Source organism: Podarcis pityusensis (assembly GCF_964106645.2).
Source record: "Podarcis pityusensis genome assembly, chromosome: 11".
Taxonomy (NCBI): Eukaryota; Metazoa; Chordata; class Lepidosauria; order Squamata; family Lacertidae; genus Podarcis; species Podarcis pityusensis.
Genome location: NC_138036.1, coordinates 16736482 through 16754469, shown reverse-complemented (window position 1 = coordinate 16754469; position 17988 = coordinate 16736482). Strand labels below are relative to the sequence as shown.

Genomic DNA, 17988 nt, shown 5'->3' with positions numbered 1-17988 from the left:
CATCTGAGAAACCAGGAGCTGCAGTCAGAAGGGAAAGGAGAGGGTGGGTCACCTCCATGGCTATTTAAACACACCAGGGAAGGAGAAGGGCAGAAGGGAGAGCAGCCAGGAGCAGCAGGGACCTTAAGAAACTGCACTCTGGAAACAGAGAGGGCCCAAGGCAAGCCATTCCCTTAACCTAGGAATGATGGAACTACGGTTCCCGTTTTTTCCTCCTTAAAAGAGGGCTCTGCTTTGTTCCTGCCTGCCCTCTGGTGGACACTGGTGGGAGTGCAGCAACTTGAAGTCACCTGGCAGCCAAAGGCCCGTCCGCTCCCCCTCGTCAATTGCGGTCCTCACTGGCTTAAGGGCCCTCAAAAGATGATCCCCCACAGGGAATTGGCAGCCCCCCCACCCCCAGGCTTGGATGCTCTCAAGGCCCAGTTTTCATCATGTGTTAAGAGCCATAATGAGAGAAATGGTTGCAGCGAGGATATCATTCAGGTTGCCTTCAACTGCAGATCTACTAACAGAAGCCAACGTAAGAATATAAGAGCCTAAGAATATAAGAGGAGTGTCGTTGGACAAGACGGACCATTGGCCTGATCAAGCACGTACTTCTTATGTTCTCATGTACTCATAGCCTTAGCCGTTTCCTATTGTGAAAGCCAATGTGGTACAGCACTTAAAAGAGTGTTGGACTAGGACCTGGGAAACCGGGGTTCAAGTCCTCCCTCAATCTGGAAGTTCCCTGGGAGACCCTGGGCCAGTCGCTGCCTCTGTTGTGGGGATTAACCATGCACGCCACATAACTGAACACATAAACTGAAAAGACAATTTGCACTCAAGGCATCTGCAATGGTGTAACTCAAGAGTGAATGCAGCCATTGCTAGTGGAGATTAAACAACACAAAACATGCAACAGAAATTCACACCAAAAAAATAAATTAAAAAATTCTTACCATCATTGGTTTTTGTTTCCTTCTCTGCTTCTTTGAGAGCCTGTAAAAACAAAGTATTCAGATGTCAGTACTGCTCATTTTAATTTTTTTTTCTGGTAAAGGAAGCACTGTTTAAGGTAATTATTGTCATTGTTATTATTAACTGAATTTGTATACCACCCTATACCCGTAGATTATCAGGGTGGTTCACAACATAAAACCATAATTAAAAAAACCCAAAATACGTAATAAAAATAAGAACAAAAACAACCCATTAAGCGTCCCTTCCACAACACATTTAAAAGGGCATCAGATGACAGTCACCCAAAGGCCTGGTTAAAGAGGAACGTTTTTGTCTGGGGCCTAAAGGTTACAAAAACCAGTACTGAGATGGTCACTGCTCTCAGACGCACAATCTAGACAGACACGACACACAAGGAAAAAGGACTCGGAGGGAGGAGGAAAAAGCAAGTGCTTAAGTAAGAGCCATTCACTTTTATGGTCATGAACATGGGACCACTATTCAAGCAGGAGACAATCTTGCTCCATGCTTTTTTGTGACCCCAAACACGCTCCCAGCTGCCTAGCAGTGGCATTAAAGACATTGATTTTTACAAAATCCCATTACCAAAAGAGCTTTTACAGTAACAGCTGAGGGACATAGGAAGCTGCCTTATATTGAGTCAGGCCACTGGCCCATCTAGTTCAGTGCTGCATCCACTGACTGGCAGCAGCTCTCCAGGATTTCGGATGGGAAGTCTCTGTTACCATAAAGCACCAATGCTGCAGCAAGCAAAGGCTCTAGCAGCTCAGCAAGCTGCTTGTGGCTGGAAAGCCAGACAGGATGTTTGTGACTGTTGCCATGGGAACAAAGGGGCAGTCCATTCTGTACTGAGCACCGGATGTTAGCTCAGTGTGTGTGTGTCATATGACCCGTACTGGATGTACTTGGGAGGAGTTTATTCTTGCTGTTGTTGAGTGCAGACATGATTCTCTGTACTGATGTAAGAGGCAGAAATAAATGATGTAAATAGTTTTCTGTCTGCTTCTTTCCCCTCCCTGGGGACACCAAAGGGGAGAGAGGAAGAACGGTGTGTTCCTCTCATACATCTGAGAAGAATCGCCGGACCTCGCCTGCTTATCAGCAGAGGTTGGGAGACGCGGGGAGGTCGACAGGAATATCTGCCGGTGCCTACGTTGTGGCACATTCCTCTGACCCAGGCAGAATTCCAACAGTGGTAGCAGAGGATGGTTGCGATTCATCGGACATCTGCATGAGAGGCTGGTGGATTGTCCTCCTCTGCTCCAAGGAGGAAGAGAAGCGTCTGAAAGTAGCCAGAGGCTCCACAGACAGCTGGTGGAAAGAAGAGGTGTTTTCCAGAGCAACAAAGTTCAAGGTATGCTGCATTTCGGGCTAAAAGTGTGAACGCAGGAAGATTAATTCCCTGGTTCACGGAGCTGCGTTTCAAAGAAAACAAAAGCTCCGGAGAAGAGGCCTGCAGCTTGGAAGCTCAGCCCTGCATTCCACAAATTTTTGTGGTAGATAAGAAGTCTTATTGAAATGCATTGTTGCTAGGTAACGGAAAGTTACTGGCAAAGGGGCTGGACTGTGAGTGTCAGCCTGGGAAAGCGAAACAGAGTCAGAGAATGTTTTGGCTACAAGTTCACGTGCCCTTGGAAGGGACTTTTCAGTAGCAGCCAGAGTTTAGCTGCCAGGTGCAAAAAGCGTAAACAACCTGCAGTTTTGCTGCGTGAGAAAGGAAAAAACAGCTGTTGGATTTTACAGTTTGTTTGAGAGTGTGGGCTGGAAAGCTGAAGAGGCTTGGCTTCAAGATGGATGCCAAGAAAGGAGCTTTGCCTTGCCCACCTTCCTTAACCAATGACAATTATTCATCTTGGTCTGTAAAGATGAAGGCCCTGCTGCAGAATCAGAGGCTTTTTGATGTAATTGAAAACCCCATCCCTGCAGCACCAACCAGAGGTTGGGAGTCACAGAATGTAAGGGCCAGGACTGCTATAATTCTGTGTGTCTCAGATGATCAGTTGGTGCATGTTCAGCATTTAGAAAATGCGAAAGAGGTATGGGACACGCTGCGTATAACGCATCAGAGAGATGCTGGTTCTTCAGCGTTGCTGTATTTTGAGAGATTGACCAATCTGAGACTTGCGCCTGATGGAGATGTTCAAGCGCACCTGACAGAAATGAAGTTTCTGCGTCAACAGATGGTGGAACGCAATTTCCGTCTTCAGGAGGAAGTGTTTTGCTTCATGATGATAAACAGCCTTAGCCGCACCTACAAGGTTGTTGCCAGTCAGCTTGGTTCCCTACCGGCCGCGCAGCTGACCGCGGAGAGAGTTTGTGCTGTGGTCCTGAATGAACACGACAGACTTGCTGCACTGGAAGAAAAAGACAGGGGGAGGGAAGAACAGAGTTCTAATTCCCCCACTGCTGATGCTACTGGGGAGCATGGTGTAGCATTGTGTGCTGTCCGATGCTACAATTGTGGACAGACTGGGCATCTACAGCGAAACTGTAAGAAGCCGCGCCAGTCAAGAGGAGCAAAGAGCAGCTCTACGAAGCCTCAGGCGTCAGGCAAAAGCCGTACCAAGTGCCAGGTGAAACCTGCAAAGGCTATGATGGCGAAAGGAACCACGCCAGATGTTGGGAACTCGTTCATAATTGACACGGGCGCCACGGTTCACATGTGCCCGCACAGAGGACTGTTTTCGACGTTGAAGAAGCAAAGCTTCACTGTGAAACAGGCCAACGGTCAGGAGTTGGAAGCGACTGGAATTGGGACTGTGTATCTTGAAAGTCTGAACTTGACTATAAATGATGTTTACCTGGTTCCAGAACTGAGATTTAATCTGCTGAGCGTGTCGCAGATAGCAAAGAAAGGACTGAAACTGTCCTATGATGCTAAAAGCTGCAAGATCTACAAAGATGGAGAACTGTTTCTTACTGCCAAAGAGAAAGATGGACTGTATTTGTTGACTTTTGATCAAAGTGATTACATGAAATGTAATTCTTCTGTTTCTAACGAAATCTCTCTTGCAGGTGTGACCAGTATGAGCACCAGGAAGCTCACCAAGAAGGTCGACAGAGCATTTCAGCGGGTGTATGCTGATGTGATTGGTCCTCTAGAACCATCTAGAGGCGGTGCACGATTTTACCTTGTGTGTGTGGATTGTTTCACTAATTATTCTTGGGTTTATATGATGGAGAAACCGCAAGAAACTTTAGAAAAGTTTCAGGAGTTTTGTGACAAGGTTAAAAATATGCATGATGCTAACATTGATTGTCTTTTCACAGATGAGAAGCAAATTTTTCTGTTACAGAAGTTTCAGAAGTTCCTGGATGGAAAAGGGATAGACCACAAAGTTGCAGTCTCGCAAGAAGCGTGGAACAGGGGGGTCTGTGTAAAAGTGAACAAAGAATTGCAAAAGGGGATGAATGCGCAATTGCTGAGTTCACATTTGCCACATGAATATTGGGCCGAATCGCTAGCGTCCTATCTTCATGTGTGGTTGAGAAAAGTCTCAACAGAGTTGGGATGTTCTCCTTTTGAGAAGCTGTTCAATAGAAAACCTTCTGTTGCCTATTTTAAGGTTTTCGGGTCTCATGTGAGAACAGAAGCTCCAGGTGGTGTAAAGAATGCCAGAGGCATTTTTGTGGGTTATGAAAAGGGTCTCTACAGAGTAATTTTGTCTGAATCTGGTCAGGTGATTCTCACAAAGTTCCTAGAGAGTGCTCCAAAGCAAGAGCGGATAGTACAGACATTTCCCACAGGAAACGATTCTGATGATGATGATGATGATGAGTTTGATCTTATTGAGTTCAGTAGTACTGACGATGACAGCAATAGCTCAGACAGCTCAGTTGTCACAGTCACTGAGAAGAAATCTCACATAATGACTAGACCCTCAGAAGAGGAGGATGAACCATTGATTAAGCTTAGTACTGGTTCTCCAGAGAGTCCAAAGGTTGAACCGGTGAGCACAGAGGATCAGAACCTCATACGCAGGTCTGAGAGAGCAACGAAGGGTGTACCACCCAAGAGGTATTCAAAGGAGTTTGCTAACCTTGCATATGTTGCTATTGTAAACGACCAAGGACAGATTGAAGCTGTGTCTGAGTCAGAGACAAAGGCACAACAGAGAGGTGTTAACCGAGGTAATGCGAAGTCACACAACCAGAGAGGTACATTGGTTAAACCAGTGGCGGGTAGTTCCAAGGGTGGAACTGAAACAACAGGGGAATGTTATAAATATAACAACTGTTTGTTTTCTTCTCTGGATGACGCTTTGCTCGCAGCACACATTGATACTTTAGGGGGAGTATGTTACCATAAAGCACCAATGCTGCAGCAAGCAAAGGCTCTAGCAGCTCAGCAAGCTGCTTGTGGCTGGAAAGCCAGACAGGATGTTTGTGACTGTTGCCATGGGAACAAAGGGGCAGTCCATTCTGTACTGAGCACCGGATGTTAGCTCAGTGTGTGTGTGTCATATGACCCGTACTGGATGTACTTGGGAGGAGTTTATTCTTGCTGTTGTTGAGTGCAGACATGATTCTCTGTACTGATGTAAGAGGCAGAAATAAATGATGTAAATAGTTTTCTGTCTGCTTCTTTCCCCTCCCTGGGGACACCAAAGGGGAGAGAGGAAGAACGGTGTGTTCCTCTCATACATCTGAGAAGAATCGCCGGACCTCGCCTGCTTATCAGCAGAGGTTGGGAGACGCGGGGAGGTCGACAGGAATATCTGCCGGTGCCTACGTTGTGGCACATTCCTCTGACCCAGGCAGAATTCCAACAGTCTCTCCCTCCTTGGAGGCGCTTGGGATTGAACCCGGGAGATTTTGCATGCAAAGTAGATGCTCTGCCACATCTTTCCCCATCTTGTAATAAGTACTTTTGTTTGGGTAGTTCTTCTGTCTCCTCTTCCTCATCAGCATTCAGTTCATTCTCATCAGCCGCAGCAACAGAAAATCCCTCCTCTTCCTCCTCCAGTTGTTGCCGCAACAAGGCTACCATCTCTCTGTGCTTCTTGGACTTTTCGTGGTTCTTCATGCTGCAAAGAGTTGTCAGAGAGGAGTTATGAAGAGAGCAGCTAGGCCTGAGCAGCCTGACAACTGCAGAAGTGGATTAAACACAGGCACACTTGGGACAAGCGCCTTGGAAATCAATGCAACTTTCTTCCAAGAAAGTCTGAGACACGTGACAAGCAAAGGGTCTATATCAGGGGTCAGCAAACTTTTTCAGCAGGGGGCTGATCCACTGTCCCTCAGACCTTGTGGGAGGGTGGACTATATTTTTTGGGGGGAAATGAACAAATTCCTGTGCCTCACAAATAACCCAGAGATGCATTTTAAATAAAATCACACATTCTACACATGTAAGAACACCAGGTAGGCCCCACAAATAACCCAGAATTTTAAATAATGGACACATTCTACTCATGTAAAAACACACGGATTCCTGGACCGTCCACAGGCCGGATTTAGAAGGCGATTGGGCCGCATCTGGCCCCCGGGCCTTAGTTTGTCTACCCATGGTCTATATATTCCCCCAGGAAAGCCAGTTTTCTTTTCAGGGGGTGTCAAGGGGGTTAGAAAAAGAGAGAAACTCACGCTTTATCGGTCTTAAAGGATTTATCACAAGCAGGGCAGTAGAGATCATCATAAAAGTCAGCCTCGTCAACCTCTTCACTCAATTTATCTGAAAAAGGTAAGCAACAGCAGAGGAACCTGAAATGACTCAAGTAAAGGTACTTGGAACAGTATTTCTACGCTTGATTACTCAGAGCTAAGTCCTACTGAGCGGCATTAATGAGGGTTACATTTTGAACTGAAGCCTTACAAGTGAGTGATAGTCACGCCTAGTCAAAAGGAAATCCATTTGGCCTGTAATCCTATGCACAATTTTTATTTATTTATTTCCTTATAGCATTGAAATTCCAAGCTTTTCCTCTTCAGAGCTCAAGGTGGCAACCACAGTTCCCCTCATTCAACCGCCACAACAACCCTACCAGGTAGATTATGCTGAGAGGCAGTGACGGGCCCAGTGTTCCCCAGTAGTTTCATGGCCAGTGGGGCTTTGAACCCTGGTCTCCCAGGTCCTTGTCCGATACTCTAATCCAGGCACCCCCAAACTCAGCCCTCCAGAAGTTTTGGGACTACAACTCCCATCATCCCTGACCACTGGTCCTGTAAGCTAGGGATGATGAGAGTTGTAGTCCCAAAACATCTGGAGGGCCAAGTTTGTTTATGTCTGCTCTAATCTCTCTTGGGAATAAATACCACTGGATTTCAGTTACGTAACAGCAATGCACTTGAGTATTTGTGCTGTCTTAAACTATAGCTGTTTCTTTGCTTAAAAGACCCGATGAACTGATTTGCTCATGTTGATATATTGCTGTTTTCACTGTAAAGTAAGCCTGCAACTCATGCGCATTTAATTCGTGCACATTTAATTTGTGCAAATTTGAAATTAAAAGGGGGCAGAAAGGGTGTGGGCATATGAGGAAAAAAATACTTTGGCAATCCCACCTGCCATTGAACCCAAAGTGCTTTAACTACACACAATTTTGGTTCCAGGCATAATCCCCAGAACGTAACGCCAGTGTAATTCGTGGTCTTCCTGTATTTGTTGCGAACTGCAAGTTGACGCGAAAACCTCTGGCTGCTTGGCAAGTTCCCTAGTCTGGAACCCAGCAGAAAACACTGGCAGGTTTACCCGGCTCTGCCATTAGTGGCAAACTGCAATCTCTCCCTTACCATCTTTTGACTCCTGCTCCTCCTCCTTCTCTCCTTCATCAGAACCATCTCCAAACTCCTTTTCGTACTGGGCTTCCATCTGCTGCAGTTCTCGCTCCAGATCGGACATGACAATCCAGCTCTGCTCCTTATACTGCTCCACCAGCCTTTGAAAGGAGAAGGTTCGATTTGTGTGACATGCTTGGCTATCAAAACGGCCCCACCAGCAAAGAACTCTCGAATCTCCCAAACAGATGAAGCAGGGGCAGACTCAGGAAATACGTGCCTTGAGCAAGGACATAATTTGGTGCTTCCTTCCTCAACAAATATTGCTTGTTTTCACAGTAATTCCTTTTGGGTATACTTGCTTCCCGCCACCAGCCCCCAGTAGGTAGCCATACCAATATAGGCACTGCCCTAAATCCAACGCTGAGATGAAGGGACAGAACAATTTAGGAAGGACAAGCTGGAAAGTGTGCAGAAGAGGGCAACCAAGATGATCAAGGCTCTGGAAACTACCGTATTTTTTCGTGTATAAGACGTCCTCTATTTTTGAGGATTCCAAATGAAGAAAATGAGGGGGGGGTTGCCTGATGTATAAGACAATCCCCCCCCCCTTTTCTTAACATAATTTTTAAAGGAAAAAAACCTAGTCTTATACACGGGAAAGTATGGTAAGTCTTATGAGGAGCGGTTAAAGGAGCTGGGCCTGGAAAAGAGGAGACTGGGAGGAGATAAGATAGCTACCTTCAAATATCTTCAAGACTGTCACGTGGAAGAAGGAGCAAAAGTTTGCTTTCTCCTGCCCTGGAGGGTAGGACTCGAACCAATGGATTCAAGTTACAAGAAAGGAGTTTCCGACTAAACATCAGGAAGAACTTTCTGACCGTTAAGAGCTTTTCGACTCCCTTGGAAGGTTGTGGACTCTCCTTCCTTGGAGGTTTTTAAGCAGAGGTTGTATGGCCATCTGTCATGGGTGCTTTAGTTGAGATTCCTGCATTGCAGGGGGCTAGACTAATGAACCCACAAGGTCCCTTCCAACTCTACAGTTCTCTGATTTTGTGAGTCCCTGAACAGAGAACAAGAGGGCACAGTGGTAAGAGTCTCTGTCTTCAGGGCTGGTGTCCAGCATCAATGGACAGCCACCTAGGTCCACACCACCACAGAGGCCCACTGTGCATGCTCAGAGGCTCTGCTCCCCTTGCTGCTGCTCCCCTTCGCACTTCCTGCCTGTCCCCACCACTCACAGCGAGAACGCAAGCAGTGACAAGAGTGAGCAGACCAAGCAGATGTGGGGAAGAAGAAGAGTTTGGATTTGATATCCTGCTTTATCACTACCTGAAGGAGTCTCAAAGCGGCTAACATTCTCCTTTCCCTTCCTCCCCCACAACAAACACTCAGTGAGGTGAGTGGGGCTGAGAGACTTCAAAGAAGTGTGACTAGCCCAAGGTCACCCAGCAGCTGCATGTGGAGGAGCAGGGAAGTGAACCCGGTTCACCAGATTACGAGTCTACCACTCTTAACCACTACACCACGGGGAAGCTGTGGCGCTCCAATGTTTCTGGACTCCAGCTCCCATTGGCTTCAGCCAGTACGGCCAATGGCCAGGCATGATGGGAGTTGAGGTTCCACAACAATCTGGAGCCCCGCAGCTTCTCCATCTTTACGTCAAGTTCCCTTTCTGGGCAGTGGTGAGGATTAGGGGAAGCAAACAGGGCATGGTAAGTGCATCTTGCCCAAGCCCACCTCCCCCAAAAAACATGGGAGCCAGCACTGAGCCCTTCCTTATATCTCCCCCTGCAAACAGACAACTGCATTTCAGGAAGGAAACTTCCAACCTCGCCTCTGCTTTGACATGATAGTTTTCTACAGGCAGGGATGGATTAATTTTTTTGTTATGCGTTGCAAAGGGTGGTGTTCTTTTATGGATCCTTCCCTATCTGGCTGTTGCAATCTGCAAAGGATAGGATATATACCATGAAAGTAAATACCATATTTTTTGCTCTATAAGACACACCAGACCACAAGACGCACCTAGTTTTTGGAGGAGGAAAACAAGAAAAAATATATTCTGAATCACAGAAGCCAGAACAGCAAGAGGGATTGCTGCACAGTGAAAGCAGCAATCCCTCTTGCTGTTCTGGCTTCTGGGATAGCTGCGCAGCCGCATTCGCTCCACACATTTCCCCTTACTTTTCAGGAGGGAAAAAGTGAGTCTTATAGAGCAAAAAATATGGTAAAATAAATCAGCGACGGGCTCTCGGCTAAGAGAAAGCTTCCCATACTTTGCTTGCTTCAGTTTCTGCTTCCGGCGCAGCTCCTCCGCCTTCCTCGCTTTCTCGGCGTTCTGCTCTTCCAGAAGCTTCCGGTGCGCCTGAACCCGCTTGTCCCTCTTCCGGATGAAGGCCACCAGCTCACGGACCAGCTCGTTGCGCTCCCGCCTGGCTTTGTCGCGCGTCTTCTTGTTTTCCTTCTCCATCGCTCGCTTCTCCCAGCGGTTGGACGCCTGCCTGGTGTCATACTCTTCCTTCCAGGCAAAATTCTTCCGGGTGCAGAAACTCTGCCAGTATCCATAGAAGGGGTGGACGACCTACTTGGGAGGAGAGAGGAGAGACAGCACAGAAGGAAGGATCAACAATTAACTACCTTTCAAAATTAGTCCTTTAAAGGGACGATTTGCAACCCCTTTTGGACAGGAAGGACTTGGCCACTGTAGGCCATGGCCTAGCAACTGACAGGCTGGATTGCTGCAATGTGCTCTACATGGGGCTGCCCTTGAAGATCAACTCAGAAACTTCAAAACTGGCCCAAAATGCAGCGGCCAGATTAGTGACAGGGTACCCTCAGATTTCACCTAGGCTCTGTTTCCAAACAGCTGGCCTGGCTATCAGTTGGTTTCCAGGCCCGATTCAAGGTGCTCACATTAGAGTTTGAAGACCTACATGACGAAGGCCCCCAAAAGACATGGAAGACGACCTCCTTCCCTACAGACTCTCTGGGGTATCAGGATCAGAAGAGGGGGCCCTCTACTCCATGGAGGTGTCATGGTAGATCTTAATGTGTTCATATAGAAGGCCTCACCATAGGAGCCTAGATCACCAGTCTAGATTTCTGGAAAGAAGCAATTGCACCGGTGGAGAAGAGGAACGTCTACTATGTAATACCAGTGTCAGATGGTAGTGGTGGTTGCTCGTGAGTAATCAGTCAGGACTCTGACCTGTCTTTTACAGGTTTTGTTTTGGTGCAAAACTATTTACAGTGCAGAACCACAAGTTCATGTCTGCCGCAATCGCTAGCAGAATCCAGGAGCGGTCATTTCCGGGTCCTCCCCCAACATAAGAGCTTAGTCACCCCCAGCCTTTTCCTTCCTTCTTTGCGTTTTACACCTCTGCGCAAGGTGGGCGACGGAAGAGGCGTGCTTCCCTCCTGGCCGGTTTGGCCAGGAGAGGTGCTGAGGCTCCCAGCAGCATCCTCTAGCCCTTTCCCCTCCTTTACCCGGGAGGTGTGGCTTTTCCCACCCTCAGACTGACGAGGGGCAGTGCTGAGGCTCCCAGCAGCATCCTCTGGTCCTTCCCCTCTTCCCCACTGGAGGTGTGGCTTTCCCCATCGCAGGAAGAGGAACTGCTTCTCAGGATTTTCAGAGATCCCTGTATCCCAACTGCCCCTCTGCCTCCCTTCCCTGTTCCGATGGCGATCCCCTGACAACCAGCATTTGGGGGCGATTTAGCAGCAAACAAAACTACAGGTGCACCATGCAAAAAACTGTGTTACAAATCAATTAGTCCTCCATTGCAGGGTTTTGGGTGAGATGACACTTGAGGTCCCTTTCCCAACCCTACAGTTCTATGAGCCGATGAGTCTACAGTGCAATCCTATATATGTCTACTCGGAAGTAAGCCCCACTGAGTTCAGTGGGACTTACCCCCAGGTAGGTGTGTACAGATCGTGAAGCTGAGGCTCCAATACTTTGGCCACCTCATGAGAAGAGAAGACTCCCCGGAAAAGACCGTGATGTCGGGAAAGATGGAGGGCACAAGGAGTAGGGGATGACAGAGGATGAGACGGTTGGACAGTGTTCTCGAAGCTACCAGCATGAGTTTGACCAAACTGCGGGAGGCAGTGGAAGACAGGAGTGCCTGGCGTGCTCTGGTCCATGGGGTCACGAAGAGTCGGACACGACTAAACGACTAAACAACAACAATAAGGTGTGTACAAGACTGCAGCCTTGGCTTCTTACCGTGTCAAAGTCACTCTGGGAGTCTCCAAAACTTGGAAATTCTTCAGCATCTTCCTCCGGCATGGATTCCATTTCTTCCTTCGCAATCATTTCGAAGACGTGCCGATACACCGCGAAGAAGCCCTGAAAGAGATCGCAGAGAGAGAAGGCAGGGCTCAGTTACCTGCACAGGTGACTAAATGGAAGTGATGGTGTGTGGGAAGAACTGTTCAGGTTTCCCAGCTTCTGATACACAATTCAACTGTTGGGCTGGTTTGTAACCATCCCCCGTTAAGGTACATTCAGATGTGAGGAATATCCTGTTAGTTTCCCAGATTAGTTTGTTTTCTAATGTTCCTGTCACACTGCAGGACGTGTTGCATTATGGAAATGTGACTTTTTAACCAACATATGGGCATGTCGTTCTAAATTTTGCTCACAGCAGCGGGTACCAACATCATCGGACATTGTCGCTACTCCCTCCCACCCCACCCCACCCGATTTCTGCACACGACACATGCTTCTGTTCCTCCAGGAAAGAGCTGGACGCTGGTATACCCCACCCCACCCCCAATTGAATCGCTTTGCTCCCACGATTTTCTGGATCAATGAGGCTGCAAATTAGTGATTTAGTTCTCTGGGTAACTATAACCTATGCATAAGGGAGGGAGGTGTCTCTGGACTTGGAGGAATGCCATAGTTTGCAGAAGCACCCAAAAAAATATTTTGTGGGTGGAATCTAAGAAGAGAAGGGGGAAGAAAGAGCTCTGTGAGCTCAGCAGCCACAGACACCTGTTGGCTGATAAAACATAAGATCAAAAGCACATATTGTTATAGGAATGTATTAGATAAAACGTAAAAGAAATATACAATAATAAGAGTACATTCATTTGTAAAAAAAAGGGGGGGGGGGGAAATATGGCGGGAAAGACGGGAAGTCCAATGTGTTGGTATGTATATGATTTTGGAAAAGTTTTTGTTTCTTTCTTTTTTCCCTTTAATTTTTTCTTTCTTTTCAGGTATATAAAATTTGTATATAATCTTTGTATAAATGTTGGAAAGTATATTATAATAAGCCTTGTAATGTAATATGACAATGTTTACCGATGCATTATAAGAATGTTAAAAAATAAATAATATGCAAAAAAAAGATAAAACAAATAAAAGGGATCTTGAGACGGGAAACAGAGTGTAATATCTTGAAAACAGCAAGGCTGGCTGGTATTGTGGACAGGAATCTACCACAGTGCAACAACGTCTGTTACAGGTCTCATTGGACACTACCTAACTTCTATGGTTCTCTTCGTGTTGAGTTACCTTCTCATCATCGCCATAGCCAGAGTAACAGGTAACGGTGAAATATTGGAAGATGTCCAGGCTGTCATCTTGGTATTCTCCATCGACGCCCCCTTTCAGCAAAGCTTCCCTGTGATTGTCGTACCTAAGAAGAAGAACAGAAAGCAAAGCCTGAAGCTTTTCAGTGCAGAATGGAAGAAAATCACCATTCTCCTTTCAGTCCCAGGGCATTGGCTTAGACTCTATCATAGGCGGCTGAGTGGGGACTCGGACTGCAACCATCCAAGAGAGGAGATGGCAAAGGCTTACCAGGCTCTTTCTTGGGGATCGCTCAGGACGTCGTATGCAGCTTGGATCAGCTTGAACTGCTCAGCCGCTTCTTCAGCGTTTTCGAGGTTCTTGTCTGCAGAGACACAGCAGAGGGATTTAAGCAACACGGCCAGGTTGAAATCAGGGAAGAACAGGAAAGCGCCAGTGACATGGCAGGAAGTAAATTCTGCGGGTGCAGAATGCTGTGGCGAGGTCCTTGCCGCGGGATCACATTCACCCAGTGCTTTACCAACTGCACTGGCTCCTGGTAGAGTACAGGGTCAGGTTTAAGGTGCTGGTTTTGACCTTTAAAGCCCTATGCGGCCTAGGACCCACATACCTAAGGGACTGCCTCTCCTGGTAGGCCCTGCGGAGGACCTTAAGGCCCACAAATAACAACACTTTGGAGGTCCCAAGTCGCAAGGTGGTTAGGTTGGTCTCAGCTACGGCCAGGGCCTTTTCAGTACTGGCCCCGACTTAGTGGAATGCTCTGTCACAAGAGACTAGGGTCCTGCGGGACTTGACATCTTTCCACAGAGCCTGCAAGACAGAGCTGTTCTGCCTGGCCTTTGGTTTGGACTCAGTCTGACCCTTATGCTTCCCTCCCTTTACGGTTTTGATCTATAGGCTACTTTTAAAAAGAGGCTGCATTTTAAATTGCACTTTATCCTGTATTTTAAATTGGTCCCCCCCCCCCCATTATGTTTTTACTGTAATTTTACTGGTGTTAGCCGCCCTGAGCCTGGCTCTGGCCGGGGTATAAATAAATTTTTTTATTATTATTAATTATATTAAACCAGCCAAAATAATTTACAGCAAGATGAACAGGGTGGGTCCAAAAAATACAGCGTTTCCTCCAATATTAGTTTCCCTCAGAGTAAGCCCACAGAACTGTAGAGCTCGAAGGGACCACGAGGGTCATCCAGTCTGACCCCCTTCAATGCAGGAATCTTTGTTACTCTGAGGATATTGAGTGCTGGCTACAATTCATGTAACTCAGGTGTTTAAGGTATGGGTAGAGAGACGAGTTTTCAGCATACAGAGAAAGCGATATAATCCAGGTGTCAAGGGCACCTCTGTAGGGAGGGGATTTCACAGCTTAGGGGAAGTCTTAAGGGAAGGGGGGGAGTCTTTCAGGTTTTAGGTACGTATGTGAACCCCTTGAACTGGGCTCAGAAACATACGGAAAACCAGTGTAGCTGTTTTGAAATGGGCCACGCAGGTTTTGAACGGCACACCAGCCAGTAATCCAGCTACTGCGTTTTGGATCCTTTTAGGAGTTTCTTTTTCTTTCTTTTTTTACATTTTTATTGGGGTTTTTTAACACATCATTTCCAACACTCATATAACATAACTTCTTATCTTATACAACGTTTTAGACTTCCGTCAACACCTCTGATGATTTTCCGTTCTTTATCACTTATTCTGCATTTCTTAATTTCTCTATTACTCTTAATTATCATTAACTAATAATTCTCCTCATAGTCTTTCTTGCAATATTTCAGATAGTCCTCCTTACAAAACTTCTTGCAGTCCTGCTAGCGTAATCTGTTCATTAGAATTACTTTTCAAATAGTTTGCATATTTACTCCAGTCTTCTAAGAATCTCTGTTCCCGCAGGTTTCAAATCCTTCCTGTTAATTTATCCAGTTCTGCATAGTCCATCAATTTTATCCGTCATTCTTCTTTCGTCGATAATTCTTCTGGATCCTTTTAGAAGTTTCAGAATCATCTACAAGTGCAATGGCCAAGTATTTCTGGCCAAAAAGGGCCATAGCTGGCGAACCAGCCAGAACTGGAAATGCAGGAATCTCAGCTATAAAGCATCCATGACAGATGGTCACCCAACCTCTGCTTAAAAAACTCCATGGAAGGAGAGTCCACCAACTTGGGAGGGAGTTGAACAGCTCTTAGTGTCAGAAAGTTCTTCCTGATGTTTAGTCAGAATCTCCCTTCTTGTAACTTGAATCCATTGGATTGAATCCTACCCTCCAGAGCAGGAGAAAACAAGCTTTCTCCATCTTCTATGTGACAACCCTTTAGATATTTGAAGATGGCTATCATACCTGCTCTCAGTCTCCTCTTTTCCAGGCTATACATACCCAAGTCCTTCAACCGTTCCTCTTAAGGCTTGGATTCCAGACCCTTAATCAGGCATCCCCAAACTTGGCCCTCCAGCTGTTTTGGGACTACAACTCCCATTATCCCTAGCTAACAGGACCAGTGGTCAGAGGTGATGGGAATTGTAGTCTCAAAAATAGCTGGAGGGCCAAGTTTGGGGATGTCTGCCCTTAATCATTCCTCAAGGACAGTTATTAATCCTTATTGATCACCACAGGGTGTGCTTTCAAGTAGGAAGGCTTAGGCTCAAGACATAAAAGATGCCATATGGAACATGCCTTAAAACATTGAAGAGCTCCCATATCAGTCAGGCAGTGAGCATACAAGTCTTCACAGGGCTGTTTTTGGGGGGTCCCCCCCAACGTTGGTGGTTTTGTGATTCTGCAATGTTTGGGGCTCCTGCTGCTGATGCCTCCCTGAACTCAATGGGATCTATTTTTGAGTAAACATGTATAGGATCATGTTGTCAGAGGTTGCTCATAGAAAGCGCACTCCATAGCATTTGTGCTGCCAGCCACAGTTATTATGACCTCACTAAAACAATTAATAAACTATGCAGAGACACCCTTCCTGTGTTTGAATAATGCAAGAGTACAACATAACAAAGCAATATGGTTGGCATCCAGTGCCAGTCATTCTTAAGAGTACATGCACTGAAATCAATGGCCTATTCTGAGTACAGTATAACTAATATATTAGTTGGCTATTCAATATATCTAATATACTGGACGAAAACAGCTGAGAATTCTTTAGCACTTTTTAAAGGCAAACAAATTGGTTATGGTGCAGGTTTTTGCCATAATAAATTTGTTATTCTTTAAGAAGAGTCTTTGCTCTTTTTTGCTACAACAGACTAACAAAGCTACACTTCTTGGAAATATATCAAACGATGACTTATTAACTGCTTATTTTATATTTTACATCAAACTACCGTTTTCCATTCTAAGCCCCTCTGCACACAGTAAGAGGGTCAAAAAGCAGGATATTAAGCTAGCATCAATTAATAACTAATCAGGTGTCGGATTAAGAATACAGCTTCATTCTAGGCTACCAACTCTTATTTAATATTAGTCACAATACAGAGGCACCAAGTCTGTAGCCCTCACTGTTGATGTTGTTAAGCAGAGTATGCAATGATTTTGCACTGAAAAGTGTAAGACACTTGATTTTCATTTTAACAGAACTGCTAGGTGCAGCTATTAAACCTACTTATAGAGCAGTCGCCTATACCACATCTCAGAGGTAAACTCTTTGTTTTTCCGATGGGGCTTACTTCCAGGTAATTGTGCATAGGATCAAGACCTGACTAAAGGAAGTTGAGTCTCAGGCAATAGGAAAGAAACGCTGCACGCTGTTTCTCTCTCTCAAAGCTTCATTTCTTTCCAGATTGTTTTTGTGGGGCGGGGGAGACATCCCAGAGGCCAGGTGGGTCCCACGAGGTCAGGCAGAAACTATCTCGACCCCCCCCCCCCGTCAGGCCTGGCTGTAATTGACGCCAGGTGCCGCACAACACCCAATTACCGCATTTCTAACAATTCGATCATTCAGTGTGGCAGCACCTGCCCTTTGGAACTCCTTGCCTAGTGATATCAGGCAGGCGCCCTCGCCTTACTCTTTCCGGCGCCTGCTGAAAACATCCTCCTTTAGACAAGCCCACCCAGAGGCTTAGAAATGCTGGTGCGAATTTTAATCCGGTTTTGTATATTAACTTCTCTGTGTTTCAATGTATTGTAACGCGCCCCACCCCCGCTCCCATTTTTTGGTCTTATCTTTTTGAAAGCGGCTCTAAAGCGGTATATATATATATATTTATGACACAAGTAAATAATAAATACCTGGATGCCAACGTAACGCCAGCCTCCGGTAGGCTCGCTTCAGGTCTTCATCGGAGGCGTCGCGCTTCACCCCCAGCACCTCGTAGTGGCACTTCATCCTGGGAGGCGCCTGCGGGACTCAGCGCCACTCAGCAGAAGGCGAAGCAGAGCGTTCTGGGGAGCCCTCCTGGGCCGGCACCCTCGTGCTGAGGGCACCGAGAGACACAGCCGGCGAGAGGAGAGGAGGGACCGGAAGGAGCGGAGGAGCCATACAGGAGGCCAAAGCCACTTCCCGCTGCCGGGTTGGGAGGCGGAGCTGACGACGGAGCGAAGCGGCAGATGGGGATCAGCTGGAGTCAGCGCCGGGGATGGATGGAAGGGAAGCTGGCGCAACGCTGAGCGGAGAAGCCTTTGGTGGCGGGCAGAACTCTCGGCACGCGGAAGTTCCGAAGCGGCGGGTACCACTTTGATGTTGATAGAACGCCGGAAACCCGAACGTTCCAGCGCTATGGCGGCGTCAGAACTCCCAAGATGCGAAAGTTCCGGAGCAGCGGAGGC

General features: G+C 46.8%; 1 protein-coding gene and 1 long non-coding RNA gene across 2 annotated transcripts; one reads left to right on the top strand and one right to left on the bottom strand.

Annotated features, from left to right (window-relative positions):
- Positions 1–837: 837 nt before the first annotated feature.
- DNAJC21 (DnaJ heat shock protein family (Hsp40) member C21) lies at positions 838–17814 on the bottom strand. Its single transcript, XM_080973600.1, has 9 exons — positions 17452–17814; positions 13496–13589; positions 13208–13331; positions 11912–12034; positions 9960–10264; positions 7696–7841; positions 6550–6637; positions 5832–5990; positions 838–981 (listed from the first exon to the last, which is right to left on the bottom strand). The coding sequence occupies exons 1-9, from the start codon at positions 17546–17548 to the stop codon at positions 927–929; spliced, it is 1191 nt and encodes a 396-aa protein (XP_080829726.1). The 5' UTR covers positions 17549–17814; the 3' UTR covers positions 838–926.
- Positions 10271–12015, top strand: LOC308458819. The gene is made up of 3 exons (XR_013977698.1): positions 10271–11176; positions 11266–11606; positions 11880–12015. It is a non-coding gene; the product is annotated as an uncharacterized lncRNA (long non-coding RNA).
- Positions 17815–17988: the final 174 nt, after the last annotated feature.

Bases quoted from the DNA above. Each gene is read 5' to 3' on its own strand.
- DNAJC21 (XM_080973600.1), bottom strand. From the start codon at position 17,548: ATGAAGTGCCACTACGAGGTGCTGGGGGTGAAGCGCGACGCCTCCGAT. The intron at 13,590-17,451 runs GTATTTATTATT...GTGTCTCTGCAG, and splicing joins GGCGTTACGTTGGCATCCAG to ACAAGAACCTCGAAAACGCT. The intron at 6,638-7,695 runs GTAAGGGAGAGA...TACCTTTTTCAG, and splicing joins GGAGCAGGAGTCAAAAGATG to ATAAATTGAGTGAAGAGGTT.